Genomic DNA, 14534 nt, shown 5'->3' with positions numbered 1-14534 from the left:
CGTGGTTATTTAAGTTTTACCCCAGCATTGAGTTTGGGTTATTTTACAAATTAAACCTTAGTGATGAATCTCTTATAATTAAAATTAATGTTTTTTTTTTTTTTTTTTTTAAACAGGATCTGATATTTGACGAGTCTATCTATCTATCTATCTATCTATCTATCTATCTATCTATCTATCTATCTATCTATCTATCTATCTATCTATCTATCTATCTATCTATCTATCTATCTATGATTAGATTAGATTAAAACAAACTGTTTATTTGAGAAGGTTCGGGAAACGTCTCAAACTAGAGCCGATGGTGACGTCACCGGGGGGCGTGACCTATGGCGGAAGTGCAGGTGGATCATTGAGCTCCGCTCGTAGAATGTAGAACGTCAATTTTACGCTAACAGAAATCAAACATGGCCCTTAACAACAATCATTCTGAATCTGGAGGAGTTATCATCAACAACAGCGAAAGGTATTGTCGCGGATTTAAACTCAGTGATTGTTATTGCGTTATTATTTTTTTCTGGTACTGTTCTATTTCACGGATTTGTCCAAAATGACCTATTGAATTGATTATGCTATGTTATGTGTTCTTGTATGCATACTAATATGACTAGTACAGTGTCATGTGTTGGATAACATCGCGTGAACCGTTAGATCACACCCATTCTGTTAAATTTGCAATGTAATCAGATTGTCTGTCGTTATGTATTTATTAAATGCAATATTATGTTTAAACAATAAAAATTCATTCCATATTCAGTCAGATAAGTTGCTATCTATATAAAACATGGATCTTGCGCAGCTTTCAAAATCATACTATGGCGAAATCTGAGCTATGAATATTAATTGAGTCAAGCCCCCTTTTGTCTTTCAGCCAATCACAGCCAGGCGTTACGTACTTAATATTAATGAGCTAAGCCCTCGCCATAGTAGGATTAGTATTTCTGTTGTGAACAAGTGCTGTGTGTAGTCGCGGTAGTTCAACAATAATCTTCTTAACCTTCTTCTAAAAGAAATGACATGCTCTTACACTGTTTCACAATAGCTTGATCTTATTACACAACTGGTAAAGACAGAGATTATAGCTAACTCCAGGAATGACATCATATCTCTAACATTTCAAAAATAGTATATAACGTTAAGTACCCAAATATATTTGACACCGCGTCTGAAATGGTCTTTTTCATTTATTTTAATTTCCTCTACATTACGTTATTTCTTCATTACTCTTAAAATAACCGTCTTCGTTACACAACATAAATAAATATTTCCTAAATTACTTCCACTATATTATTATTATTACTTTTATTATTTGTAATAAAAATTATATAAATGTATATTTTTAATAGGTAATTTTTATATATGTAGCCTATATATTGTTATTTATAGTTAACTATTTTAACACTAGAGACTAATGTCCTTTGTTTGATGCTGGTATTCTTGAAAACTATAAACAAAAGTCAAGGACAAGCAATTTGAATTAAAAACCTTAAATCATGTTTTAGCAGAACCCTGACGGTGGTTAAAAAATAACTTGGTGTAGAAATGATTAAATTGTACTCGGAACATTTCACAAATAATTACAAAGAAACGTGAAACACATTGAATTAAGCGTGAAATAGTAAAGACTGAAACAGTGTTTTATTGTAAAATGTACTCAATCTACTTTTTACTTGTTTATTCCTGGTTTTATTCGTTTTATTTACAACTTTGAAAAATCCTTTTTTTTTTTCAGTGTATTAGCGATGGCAAAGCTGGCTTTGATCATGTTGGCACAGAAAGTGCTGACTGTATTAAACCGAATGTGTTTTCCTACAGTGTCTTGATGTCATATGAGAATGTGGAGCTGGTGTTCAGTGACGCCGAACGCTTGCCAGAACCCTTCAGAAAAAGCAAGAAGGGAAGCATCTACCTGACACCGTACAGGGTAGGTGATGCAAGAAAAAGAGTTTACATCATCATGTTACTTAAAAAAAAAAGAAAAGTACATAATCTTTAAACAAATATGGTAAACCCCAAACCTGAGAAATCCATTGTAGAGTTGATTGGCCTTTATGGTCTTGTGATTGGCTGTAGGATGCATCTGATACACACAGTTTTGATATTGATATGGTTTGTAAATAACCTTAGTTCTCCGCATTATGATCACTATTGTAACTGCTCATGTGGTTGGGTCTTTAGGTGATCTTCTTGACTAAAGGGAAGGACCCTCTGCAGTCTTTCATGATGCCCTTTTACCTTATAAAGGGCTGTGAGGTCAAACAGCCAGTACTTGGCGCAAACTACGTCAAGGGCACAATCAGCGCCGAGCCTGGAGGTAAGAACACCGAGCCTAAATATAACACGGCTGCTGTGAGCAGTGAGGGAATAAACTCAATCACGGTCCAAAACTGAAACAAAATAAATAAATAAATATGCCATGGTGAAAGTCACCAGATTACAGCAAGTCACTTCTCAGATATTCAGTCGGAGAAAACAAGTACCTGCTCTTGACTAAAGAACTTTTTTCTTTAGGCAGATTATCACTAATCTGTGTGTGCATTTATTTTCCTTGAGAACCGAGCAAGTTGACTCATGAAACCATTTGTTTATTATATCGCAATATTGACCTCAATTATCGCAATATGACATTTTCCCCAAATCGTGCAGCCCTAGTCGGCATCTTCAAAAAAAAGAGTTGTCAGATCAGGATCAAGACTCTTCTTGAGTTTTCATTTGGATAATCTGAAGAAAGTTCATGAAGAGTCCTGGTTTCAGGTAATCTAAAGTTGTGTACTCGTGGCAAAGTAAAGAGGACTACGGCATACAAGTAAACTAAAGTGTGTAGGGTTGGGTATTGTTTGAATTTTAACGATTCTGATATATCAATTTCTAATTTCAATTCCAATAAGGTAAAAATAAAAACTTAAATCTTAGTCTTATTGCAAAATATTTAATTGTAGCTGAATACTATGAACAAAAATCAATAGGCTAAAAACACTTACACAAGGAACGTTTGCCCGTGGTTTAAAAATACCATAGTAAAAACAGCTAGCCTAACTAATATAAATTTCAAGCATTATTAAAGACAAGTAAATACTCAGTAATTAAAAAAAGAACAAATAAAAAAATGAGCAATCGCACAAATAATAACAAATATACGATTGAAATAAACAGTGTTTTAAGATTGTCAGGTACAGAAACTGTAATCAAATGTAAAATAACACTGTACTTTATTAAAGAAAAATATGCATTACGAATATAGTTACAGAAGAGTGAATTTTCTCTGTCTTTTGTTGTTTGATTAACGTTATAGAGACGGCAGCAGGAATATTAGGCTGCCGTCACTTTAAGAGCTGCACGGATCCAATATACTGTTACACGTGATTTATTTGTCAATGGTTTACGTTCACTTAAGACATAACTGACTGTGTTTACGAGGATATTTTGAAATATTTCTGTGTGTATTTGTCCGTTCAAGTGTAAAAAGATGCCGAAGAGAACTTCAGGAACAGTATGAAAGGCAGTTTTTTCTTTCTGGATGTGTGATCAGAACAGAAAACAGCGTGCGGGTCAATGGTTTAAAGTCATATTAAAATGCACACAAATGAATCGATAAGAGAAATCGAAATGCGCGTGTCTTATCGAATCCACAGTTCTTGGAAATTTGGACCCATTTCTCGATATCCAACCCTAAAACTGTGTTTCCGTCGCTGTTCCAGGTGGCTGGGAAGGTTCTGCAACCTTCAAGTTGATCTTCTCTGCTGGAGGAGCGATTGAGTTTGGACAGTACATGCTACAGGTGGCAGCACAGGGTACGTTTGTTTTGGACATTTTAACAGTTTTAAAATATAATTTGATTTAAAAAGACACTCTTTTCAGCATCACACTGTTGATTTGATGTGGAAGCATTACCTTCAGTCTCTCTCATTCACTTCAGCATCCAGAGGGCAACCAGTGACTGGAAATTTCGTCTGTCCTTACATGGCGAACGGGGCGTACGCCTACCCTCCACCTCCTCCTGCTAATGGCATTTATTCCGGACCCGCTCCTCCTGGATATGTCTTTCCTGGACCTCCACCTCCAGGTAATGACACAACTTATCTTTTCATGCGGATACACTGCTGTATTAGGGCTGTCACTTTTGTGAAAAAATCCTGTTTGATTTTTGAGACATAAGTGTTCATTGAATCGATTGTAAAATCGATTTTTCATGTCTGAAGACGTTACCATTTTACACGCCAAATATGGGCAAATCCACTGACAACTAAAAGGCATTAGGACGAACGTAAAGAGGGCACTTGAGACGCACAAGTCAGCAATATTCCTGATGATTTATTGGCGTGAAGTTTCATGCACAATGACAAACAGGAGTGCAACATTCTCGAAAAGCAATAAGCAGAGTGGACTGCCATAACATCAATGAGAAACATCACTGCAGGCTTCAACATGGCTGTGTTTACAGTTAGAAATGTCAAACAAATTTCGCCTACGTAGACGACTGTAGCCCGTAGCCCGAATCTGTTTATGCAGGGCCTATGCATGAGACTGTCTGAATACCGGCCGAATTCACATGTTTGTAGTAAAAAGAGAAACATTATTCAGAAGTATAATTTGCTGTTATGTGTGTTTGTCAGAGCCTGCAGTTGCTGTGTGACGCATGTTCGCTGTGAGCGTATCGTGACGCGCTCCGTGAAGGCGATAAAATCGATTCCCTATTTTCGTTTTCGAAACTTGTGTTGGTTGGTCTGGATGTGTGAAATGTAAAATAACACTGTACTTTATTAAAGAAAAATATGCATTACAAATATAGTTACAGAAGAGTGAATTTTCGCTGTCTTTAGTTGTTTGATTAACGTTATCGTAGAGACGGCAGCAGGAAAATTAGGCTTAAAATCGATTCCCTATTTTCGTTTTCGAAACTTGTGTTGGTTGGTCTGGATGTGTGCGCAGAACAGAAAACAGCGTGCGGGTCAATGGTTTAAAGTCATATTAAAGGGTTAGTTCACCCAAAAATGAAAATTCTGTCAGTAATTACTCACCCTCATGTTGTTCCAACCGCGTAAGACCTTCGTTCATCTTCGGAACACAAATGAAGATATTTTTGATGAAATCTGAGCCATGTCTCACTCCTCCATAGGCTTCTATGTGACCGAAACTTGCTGGCCCAGAAAAGTTATTAAAGAGATCGTTAATATAGTCCAAGTGACTCCAGTGGCTCAATCTTAAGTATATCAAGTGACGAGAATACTTTTTGTGCGCAAAAACAAACAAAAATAACGACTTTATTCCACTATTCATTTCCTTCTCTCTGGACCTCTAGTTGGTTCGCGTAGTGTTTTTGCGTAGCGCGTCTGTGTTACACGTCACCACGTAGGCTCACTATTGGCCGACGCCGGTCATGTGTGTGATGCGTGATGACGTGCAACACAGACGCGCAGCGCAAAAACACTACGAGGCCCAGAGAGAAGGAAATGAATAGTAGAATAAAGTCGTTATTTTTGTTTGTTTTTGCACACAAAAAGTATTCTCGTCGCTTGATATACTTAAGATTGAGCCACTGGAGTTACTTGGACTATATTAACGATCTCTTTAATAACTTTTCTGGGCCAGCAAGTTTCGGTCACATAGAAGCCTATGGAGGAGTGAGACATGGCTCAGATTTCATCAAAAATATCTTAATTTGTGTTCCGAAGATGAACGAAGGTCTTACGCGGTTGGAAAAACATGAGGGTGAGTAATTACTGACAGAATTTTCATTTTTGGGTGAACTAACCCTTTAAAATGCACACAAATGAATCGATAAGAGGAATCGAAATGAATGTGTCTTATCAAATCCACAGTTCTTGGAAATTTGGACCCATTTCTCAATATCCAACCCGACACGATGATCGTGTACATCGTGTCTATCCTGTTAACCGTTCATATATAACCAGGTCCAACCTGTTAACCAAGTTCATATATAACAAAGTTCATATGTACCCAAGTTAAACATGTCAACGTCCATATACGTTATATCCATGTTCAACCGGTTGCTCAAGTCCAGAGTGTAGAGCTTAGGGGTGTAACAATATATTGTGTCACATTATATCGCAATACAAAAATGCAACTATGTATCGTGAATAGTTCACCCAAAATAAAAATGAATATGTGAGAAAAAATTAAAGTTTTCTGAGTTTTAGTGTCAGTACTATATTAAAATATTATATATAATGTTGAATATAATGTATAATAATGAAATAGGGTAATATCTGTGTAAAATATCTGTGTAAAAAAAGTGGCCGACATTATTTTAAATGAAACTTGTGTTGGTTGGTCCGATCGATTGTGCAATCGATTTTCGAACGTAAAGTGACAGCCCTATGATAAATAGTGCATTGAAACTCTCTGCTGTACACTTGTGTCCTGTAGGTGGCTCCTGGTTTGATGGACCCGCGGCCTACATGCCTCCTCCCCCATATACAGCTCCAGTGGACCAAGCTCCTCTCGACCCAGACCTGCCCAGAACCCCTGCAGGTATGAGCGAAAACTCCACCAGTTACAGACAAGCTGTTTTAAAGGGATACTCCACCTTTTTTGGAAATAGGCTAATTTTACAACTCTCCCAGAGTTAAACAGTTGAGTTTTACCGTTTTCGAATCCATTCGGCCGATCTCCGGGTCTGGCGGTACCACTTTTAGCATAGCTTAGCATAGATCATTGAATCGGATTAGACCGTTAGCATCTCTCTCAAAAAAATGACGAAAGAGTTTCGATATTTTTCCTATTTAAAACTTGACTCTTCTGTAGTTACATCGTGTACTAAGACCGACGGAAAATGAAAAGTTGTGGTTTTCTAGGCTGATATGGCTAGGAACTATACTCTCATTCCTGGTACGGACTCATGGTACGACAGCAAAGTTTCTTGATTATTACGCAGGAATGAGAGTATAGTTCCTAGCCATATCGGCCTAGAAAACCACAACTTTTCATTTTCCGTCGGTCTTACGATGTAACTACAGATGAGTCAAGTTTTAAATAGGAAAAATATCGAAACTCTTTGGTCATTTTTTTGAGAGAGATGCTAATGGTCCTGTCCGATTCAATGATCTATGCTAAGCTATGCTAAAAGTGGTACCGCCAGACCCGGAGATCGGCCGAATGGATTCGAAAACGGTAAAACTCAACTGTTTAACTCTGGGGGAGTTGTAAAATGAGCCTATTTCCACAAAAAGTGGAGTATCCCTTTAAGATGTCACTACTGTTTTACTGACTTCTTGTTAATTGATTCCTAATTCATTTTTGCTCCCATTAAAAAGACTGTAATTATCGTTCTAGCGGAGGCAAAGGCAGCTGAAGCTGCAGCGAGTTCCACTGCGACTACTTACGCTCCGATGCGGGTCTACCTGCCGGAGGTGAGTTCACTAACCTGTTAACCATACATTACTTGTTAACAGTTCATATAACCAAGTTAAATGTGTTAGGTCCAACCAGTTTACCAAGTCTATCCTGTTAAAGTCCCCCTGTAGTCAACAATTGTATTCATTAAAACTCATCTTTGATCACCAAAACGACATATTTAAAAGTTTTCTCCTTGAAAAAAAATCTTCATGCCTTAACATAGCTTGAAAGTAACGTGACACCCTTGCCTCATTTAGTATACGCGGTTCTATGAATATGCAAATGAGCCCCGCCTCCACTCACTCACTCAGCTCAGAGATCCACTCGTTGACGATCACACGTTGATCTGATTGGTTACAAGGTAGTTTGTGACGTCAGAAACACCAGCGATTTCAAAGCGTGTCTTTGGTTCACTGCAGTTTTAAGGAGAAAATACTTATTTTTTAATAAAATGTACACATGGTTTGTCTTAAAGCATATTAAAAACATCACATAGACATATAAACAACATTAAAAGCTTGATTTTCACCACAGGGGGATTTTAACAATCCATTTATTGCCAGGTCCAACCTGTTAGTAAAGTTCATATGCACCAAGTTAAATGTGTTAAAGTTCGTATATAACTAGGTATCTGTTAACCAAGTCTATCATGTTAACAGTCAAATATAACCAGGTCCAACCTGTTAATCAGGTTCATATGCCCATATATAACTAGGTTCAACCAAGTCTATCCTGTAAACAAAGTCCACATATAACCAGGTCCAACCAAGTTCATATATAATAAAGTTCACATGTAACCAAGTTAAATGTGTTAAAGTCCATATATAGCCAGGTTAAATCTGTTAACCAAGTCTATCCTGTCAACCGTTCATATAAAACAAAGTTCATATGTACCCAAGTTAAACATGTGAACATCCATATACGTTATAACCAGGTTTAACCTGTTGCTCAAGTCCAGAGTGTAGAGCTGCATCAAAGCAAAGAAAATATTAACTTGGGTAATAATTTAATTTGAGGATACTGTTTATTTTCTCTTCTTTTCTGAAGGACAAACCCCCACCCTACTCCCCACCTGACGACAAGAAGAACCAGTAGACGCGTGTCTGCACGCACATCCTCTCCTCTCTCCGTACCCTTCATTTCATCCTCTCACCGTCTCCCGCCACAGTTATCGCCCACTTGAACAGACCAGTAGAGGGCATTAATATGACCTGGCCTGTGTAGAGGGACGAGAGACACACATGAATAAAACAACTAATGAATTCATAGCTCGTGAATGAAAGGGACCTACTGTTAAGATTTCCAGCTGGAGAGAAAATCCGACAGTAAATGATTGAGCTTTTCTAAATTTATTTATGACCTGATTTTGTATAGATTGATAGATTTGAGAGGTATTTTGCTAGTTGCACAAGAGTTTAGGACAAGGCCCAAAAAAACGTGGGTGTTCACATTAACAGCGCTTCATGCCCGGCTATATTAGATGCAAGATCACATGAGCTTCACTGGCTGTTGCTGCTCACTTGTTAAACAAACACTCAAGCAGTCGTCTCAAACGCCTTTAAAAATGAAACACTTCCGGACACTTATTCGCTGCAGATCAATGTGAACGCCCCTCTACTGCGCATTCCGTCAAATGCATCGCTTAACTAAAACTTTTATCGTGCTGCGAGTTCCACTTTGGCTTCTTTTGGAATCATTTTCAAAAAATGTAATTAAAACAACTGACCATACTGTGTCTAAAATCTATGGCAAGCCATTTTAGCTTAAATTGTACCCAGCGTTACTCGTCGTAATTGCATTTTTACTAATAAGAATTCAATTAGAGAGCTCTACTATTACATTCTTACTAGTAGCAATTACAATTAGAGAGCTCTCTTATTCAATTATTACTAGTAACAATTACAATTACAAAGCTCTCTATTTAAATTCTTACTAGAAACTTTTCCTATTAGAGAGCTCTACAAATTAATTTTTACTAGTCATATGTCTCCATTGACTTCCATTCATTTTTAATTACGGAGCTCTACAATTGAATTATTATAGTAACAATTCCAATTGGAGAGCTCTCTAATTCAGTTGTTACTAGTAAGAATGCAATTGCAGTGCTCTGCAATTATACATATCTTTAATTTGTTTTTTTTACTAGTAATAATTGAATTGTAGAGCTCTCTAATTGGAATTGTTACTAGTAAGAATTGAATTAGAGAGCTCAGTAAATGTAATTCTTACTAGTAATAATTGAATTAGAAAGCTCTACAAATGAATTTTTACTAGTAACAATTCCAATTAGAAAGCTCTCTAATTCAGTTGTTACTAGTAAGAATGCAAATGCAGAGCTCTTTAATTCAATTACAGAGCTCTGCAATTATACATATCTTTAATTTGTTTTTGTTTTTTACTAGTAAAAATTCAATTAGAGAGCTCTAATTGTAACTGTTACTAGTAATAATTGAATTGTAGAGCTATCTAATTGTAATTTCTACTAGTAATAATTGAATTAGAGAGCTCTCTAATTGTATTTTTTTCTAGTAATAATTGAATAAGAGAGCTCTACAAATGAATTTTTACTAGTCATGTCTCCATTGACTTCCATTCATTTTTAATTACAGAGCTCTACAATTGAATTTTTACTAGTAACAATTCCAATTAGAAAGCTCTCTAATTCAGTTGTTACTAGTAAGAATGCAATTGCAGAGCTCTTTAATTCAATTACAGAGCTCTGCAATTATACATATCTTTAATTTGTTTTTGTTTTTTTACTAGTAAAAATTCAATTAGAGCTCTCTAATTGTAATTGTTACTAGTAATAATTGAATTGTAGAGCTCTCTAATTGTAATGTTTACTAGTAATAATTGAATTGTAGAGCTCTCAAATTTAATTCTTACTAGTAAAAATGCAATTACGACGAGTAACGCTGGGTACAATTTAAGCTAAAACGGCTTGCCATAAAAATCACCTTCATGTTCACTGCAAAGTATATCCAGACCAAGCTCGTTTCAGACCGTGTTTTCTGCCGCAGTGTGTACTCGTCTTGGCGTCTCTGTAGCATGCAGCAGCTAGATGCACTTTAACCCTTCATGCACCTTCAGTCTGGTTTATTGATTCATCTTTTCCCTAATTTATTTAATTCTACAATTAAATCAGTTACGCATGGTCTTGACTGTAATGTTATTTGAAGTGTATTTTATTAAAGTAAACATGTACACAAGTGGAACGATGCATTTCATTTGATTTGAGAATCTTTTATGAATGTCTTGTGTTCATTATTTATGTACCTAATGTCCAGAGGGTTTCAAAAGCAGACGAAGAAGGGCACATTAATCGGTAAAAGTCTCTCAGGAGATCAACCTGTGAACAGCGGGTCCAGACGATACAGATTGACTTCATTGTTCCCAAAGGATGTGCTTTTCCAGTTTTCAATTAACTCGTGTAGCCCAAATGGCTTGTGCAAGCATAGTACATCATTTTTCTTATATTCAAACAATCTCCCAATATTAAGCACAATTCTACCTTATACTAGTTAGTGCATAAAGTCAGACCTCAAGTACGCTAGAACAGGAATGAGTTCACTTAATTATGATCCCATTACGCACACAGTGCTCAAACACTCAATGATTCCTTATAGATTGGCTATGTTCAGAATAGCATATTTTTGCAGTATGCATTATATATACTGTGCACACAAAACCTTGCCAAAAAAAAAAAATACAACATACAGCAGAGTGAAGTGAAAAAGACACTGCATCCCATACTTTCAATTAAAAAGTGATAAATGAACCGCAATCAACCTTTTTTTGACAAAATAACCTCATTTATGTGGGATAACTTGCAAAATTAAAATAGCATTAAGCAAAGCAGCATTACTGTTGCGTAACAAATAATAGTGTTTAGTATATGGCAGATAGTGTGCAGTATGCAAGTACTCTATTATGAACACAGCCAATGGCGATGAAATTCGAGTTTATGACTAGAGTATTAAGAGTATGAAATTTAAAGGGATATTTCACCGCTGGAAAGATGAATGTGTATTTAAATTGGGTCATTTATGTAGTAGAAATGTGAAATTATTTTAGAAGTCGGTGCCTTCTTGCCTCTAGAAATGTCTTTTTGGCTCATGTGGATAAAAGACTACAACTCCCAGAATGCACTTGCTTCGCTGCCCTACGAGGACACTCCCAAGCCACGCCTACCAGTTACAGAGGGCAGTATCGGGAGAAATGATACAGCTAGGCTACTAGTGACTCGAAACTGAAAAGACGGCATTTTATCGTGAGATCCCCCTATGGGCGGGTTGAAGACATGCGGGACGAGCTCCTCCTACTGGCTGGAGTCTCTCGCCTCTGGACAAAGAAGCCTCCGATGAGCTAAATGATGATTTTTGTGTCATCAGAGTTTTTTTTCCAGACACACAATACAGAAATCTCTCGTCTCAGGGGAACATGAGGGAGGGAAGCACGGTCATTCAAAGATACTACCGGGATTCTACTGATACAAAGCTTAATGCTAATCGGTGAAGTATCCCTTTAATTTCATAATTTAAGATGTCAGTTTCTGAAACGTTAAAAGATAAGGACCGAAAGATGGACACATTAAACAAAATAAAAATAAAATACTACTAAAACTGATACAGTAGAAATACATACAAATACAAAATCACTACTATGAGAATCCTGTCCAACATGAAAACTGAACATGGACATGAACACAACATAGATGTTTGTCCTCCGCGACTGCAGGCGAACAGATCTGACTCTTAATATTTAAAAACTAAAAATGAATCCTATACTAGAGCAGATACAGCAGATAATAATTTTGATGTCTCTTGAACACACAACATAAACACAAAGTGCACATCTGGCCCTTAAATGCAAACTCAACTTCTTAAAAGTTCCATAATTTGGCCACGAGTAAGAATATGCCTTAGAAACACACCTTACAAGTACGTGAACACAGATGTCAGCAGATTTACAGTAACACTGTGAAATATTATTACAATGTAAAATAACTTTATTCTATTGAATTATCTTTTAAAGTGTAATTGATTCCTGTGATCAAAGCTGAATTTTTTCAGCCTCATTACTCCAGTCTTCAGTGTCACATGATCCTTCAGAAATCAGTATAATATGATGAGTATGAAGTATATGCAAATAGAAAATAGTTGTTTTAAATTGTAATATTTCACAATAATACTGTTTGGTATTTTTGATTAAATAAATGCAGCAAATGCAATAAAAGCAGTTCTAAAACAAAAACAAAATATTGATTATTCCAAACCTCTGACCGGTATTGTATATTGAGCAGTATGCATATATATATATATATATATATATATATATATATATATATATATATATATATATATATATATATATATATATATATATGTGTGTGTGTGTGTGTGTGTGTGTGTGTGTGTGTGTATACATGACTATGAGGAATATATATATATATATATATATATATATATATATATATATATATATATATATATATATATATATATATATATATATGTCTGTATACTGTATATACACAAATATACATTTATACCCACATATATATGTGTGTGTGTGTATATATATGTACATATATGTATATGTACACATATATGGTGTATATAAATGTAACAATATATGCAATAGCGCTGTAGCGGTGCGTCGGTGACGTTGACGCTTCGACGTCAAAATTACGTCAACGTCATATTTTTGCGTCGACACTTATTTATTTATTTATTTATTTATTTATTGCACCATTCCCGGAGGCACAGCTCGCCACACACACCGCCCGCCGTGTTATTCTGTCATGTTTTCTCCTTTTCTTTCCAAACCGCGACAAACGGCAGTCTCCTTTCTCTGCAGAATGCGATAAATCGACTAAACCAATCACAGCGCACCATTCCACGCATAGTAAACAGTAACGGCGGCGCTAGTTTTCCTTATCTTCTTTGTACTTTTTGATCAACAACAACAACAAAAAAATAATACATTTGACGGCATTGATGAACCTGTGGTGATTTCTGCCGTAGGGAAGAAATGTAAGCCATCGAAATTGCCGAGTTCACGCGCATAGGTTTAGTTACCAATGATCACGCGCGTGAACTCGGCAATCGACTACTTTGGACTTAAACCGAAAAACAGGATGTAAACAGGTATTTGCGCTGGCTTAAATAACATAATTTTATACATATATTTCACATCTACTGCAGTCAGATTCACTCGTGTTCACTCTGAAGGAATCACTCACATTTTCTGTGCACTTGTAATGACACATCAAGGATGTTAAGAGGCTAAAAGCAGGTTTAGTACTTGCCCTATTGAAGTCAAGAGGGTGCAAATTTTAAAAATAGAATAACATGGTGTAGGCAACACCGATTTTTGCCGTTGTTCTCTGTATTGACAGCACTCCAAATGTACAAAAAAATGAGCTCAATGTTAAAATTGACCGGAGTTCTCCTTTAATAAGATGAGGCACGCGGGAGGAAGAGAAAAGCCGACTGTTGCTTGTTCTCACACGACAGCGTCAAAACTTCTGTCACGCTGATTGAATGTATGTTTAGTCCAGTACGTGCCTGTATATAAGATAGTAAGTTAGTATTGACCGAGTTCAGAGGCTGTCATATGTGGATCAACTTACTTTGTTGTGTATTTTCAACAGTTTCAATATGAAAAATAACTTTTATATTGATTCAAGGGATTAATTGCATTTTGAAAAAAAAAAAAAGTGTCATGAATTTATTGTATTTTTGGGGAAAAAATAATCCTTTTTTATAATAAATCTTTGAAAATCTAAATCTGGATTTGAATTTTTTATGTTATTATAACCTAAAGATGCTATGTGAAAGTTTGAAACAGAAAATAGTGGTTTTCATCTTGCCACTTTCTTGGTAAAGAAAACACATTTTTTACTCAAATTAATCAAAATGGATCAAGTTTATACTACAATATTCAGAAGTAAACACTGTAGCTGACAGAGTGTTTATGTCAGAGTTTACTTTTAAACCACAACCTTCTAAATGCTTCTTTTACCTATATATTTAACTATATCTTTTGCATTTCTCATCCAAACAACTTCAAACTTGGCACTGCACTTACTCGTGCCCGTAGCGAGAAAATCCAGAAGAAATCCATCGGACTAACGGTTCGAGAGATATGCGAATAACAGACAGGATAATTAATTC

At 36.0% G+C, this 14534-nt stretch overlaps 1 protein-coding gene across 1 annotated transcript; it reads left to right on the top strand.

The window, feature by feature from the left end:
* Window positions 1-294: 294 nt before the first annotated feature.
* Window positions 295-10594, top strand: wbp2 (WW domain binding protein 2). The gene is made up of 8 exons (XM_081392520.1): window positions 295-466; window positions 1816-1924; window positions 2179-2314; window positions 3699-3791; window positions 3917-4063; window positions 6388-6492; window positions 7294-7370; window positions 8404-10594. Exons 1-8 carry the CDS (start codon window positions 408-410, stop codon window positions 8449-8451), a joined length of 774 nt encoding a protein of 257 aa, XP_081248646.1. The 5' UTR covers window positions 295-407; the 3' UTR covers window positions 8452-10594.
* The last annotated feature ends 3940 nt before the right edge of the window (window positions 10595-14534 follow it).

Source organism: Scardinius erythrophthalmus, assembly GCF_964197995.2.
Source record: "Scardinius erythrophthalmus genome assembly, chromosome: 18".
In the NCBI taxonomy this organism is placed as follows: Eukaryota; Metazoa; Chordata; class Actinopteri; order Cypriniformes; family Leuciscidae; genus Scardinius; species Scardinius erythrophthalmus.
This window is presented reverse-complemented; position numbering and strand designations above follow the sequence as displayed.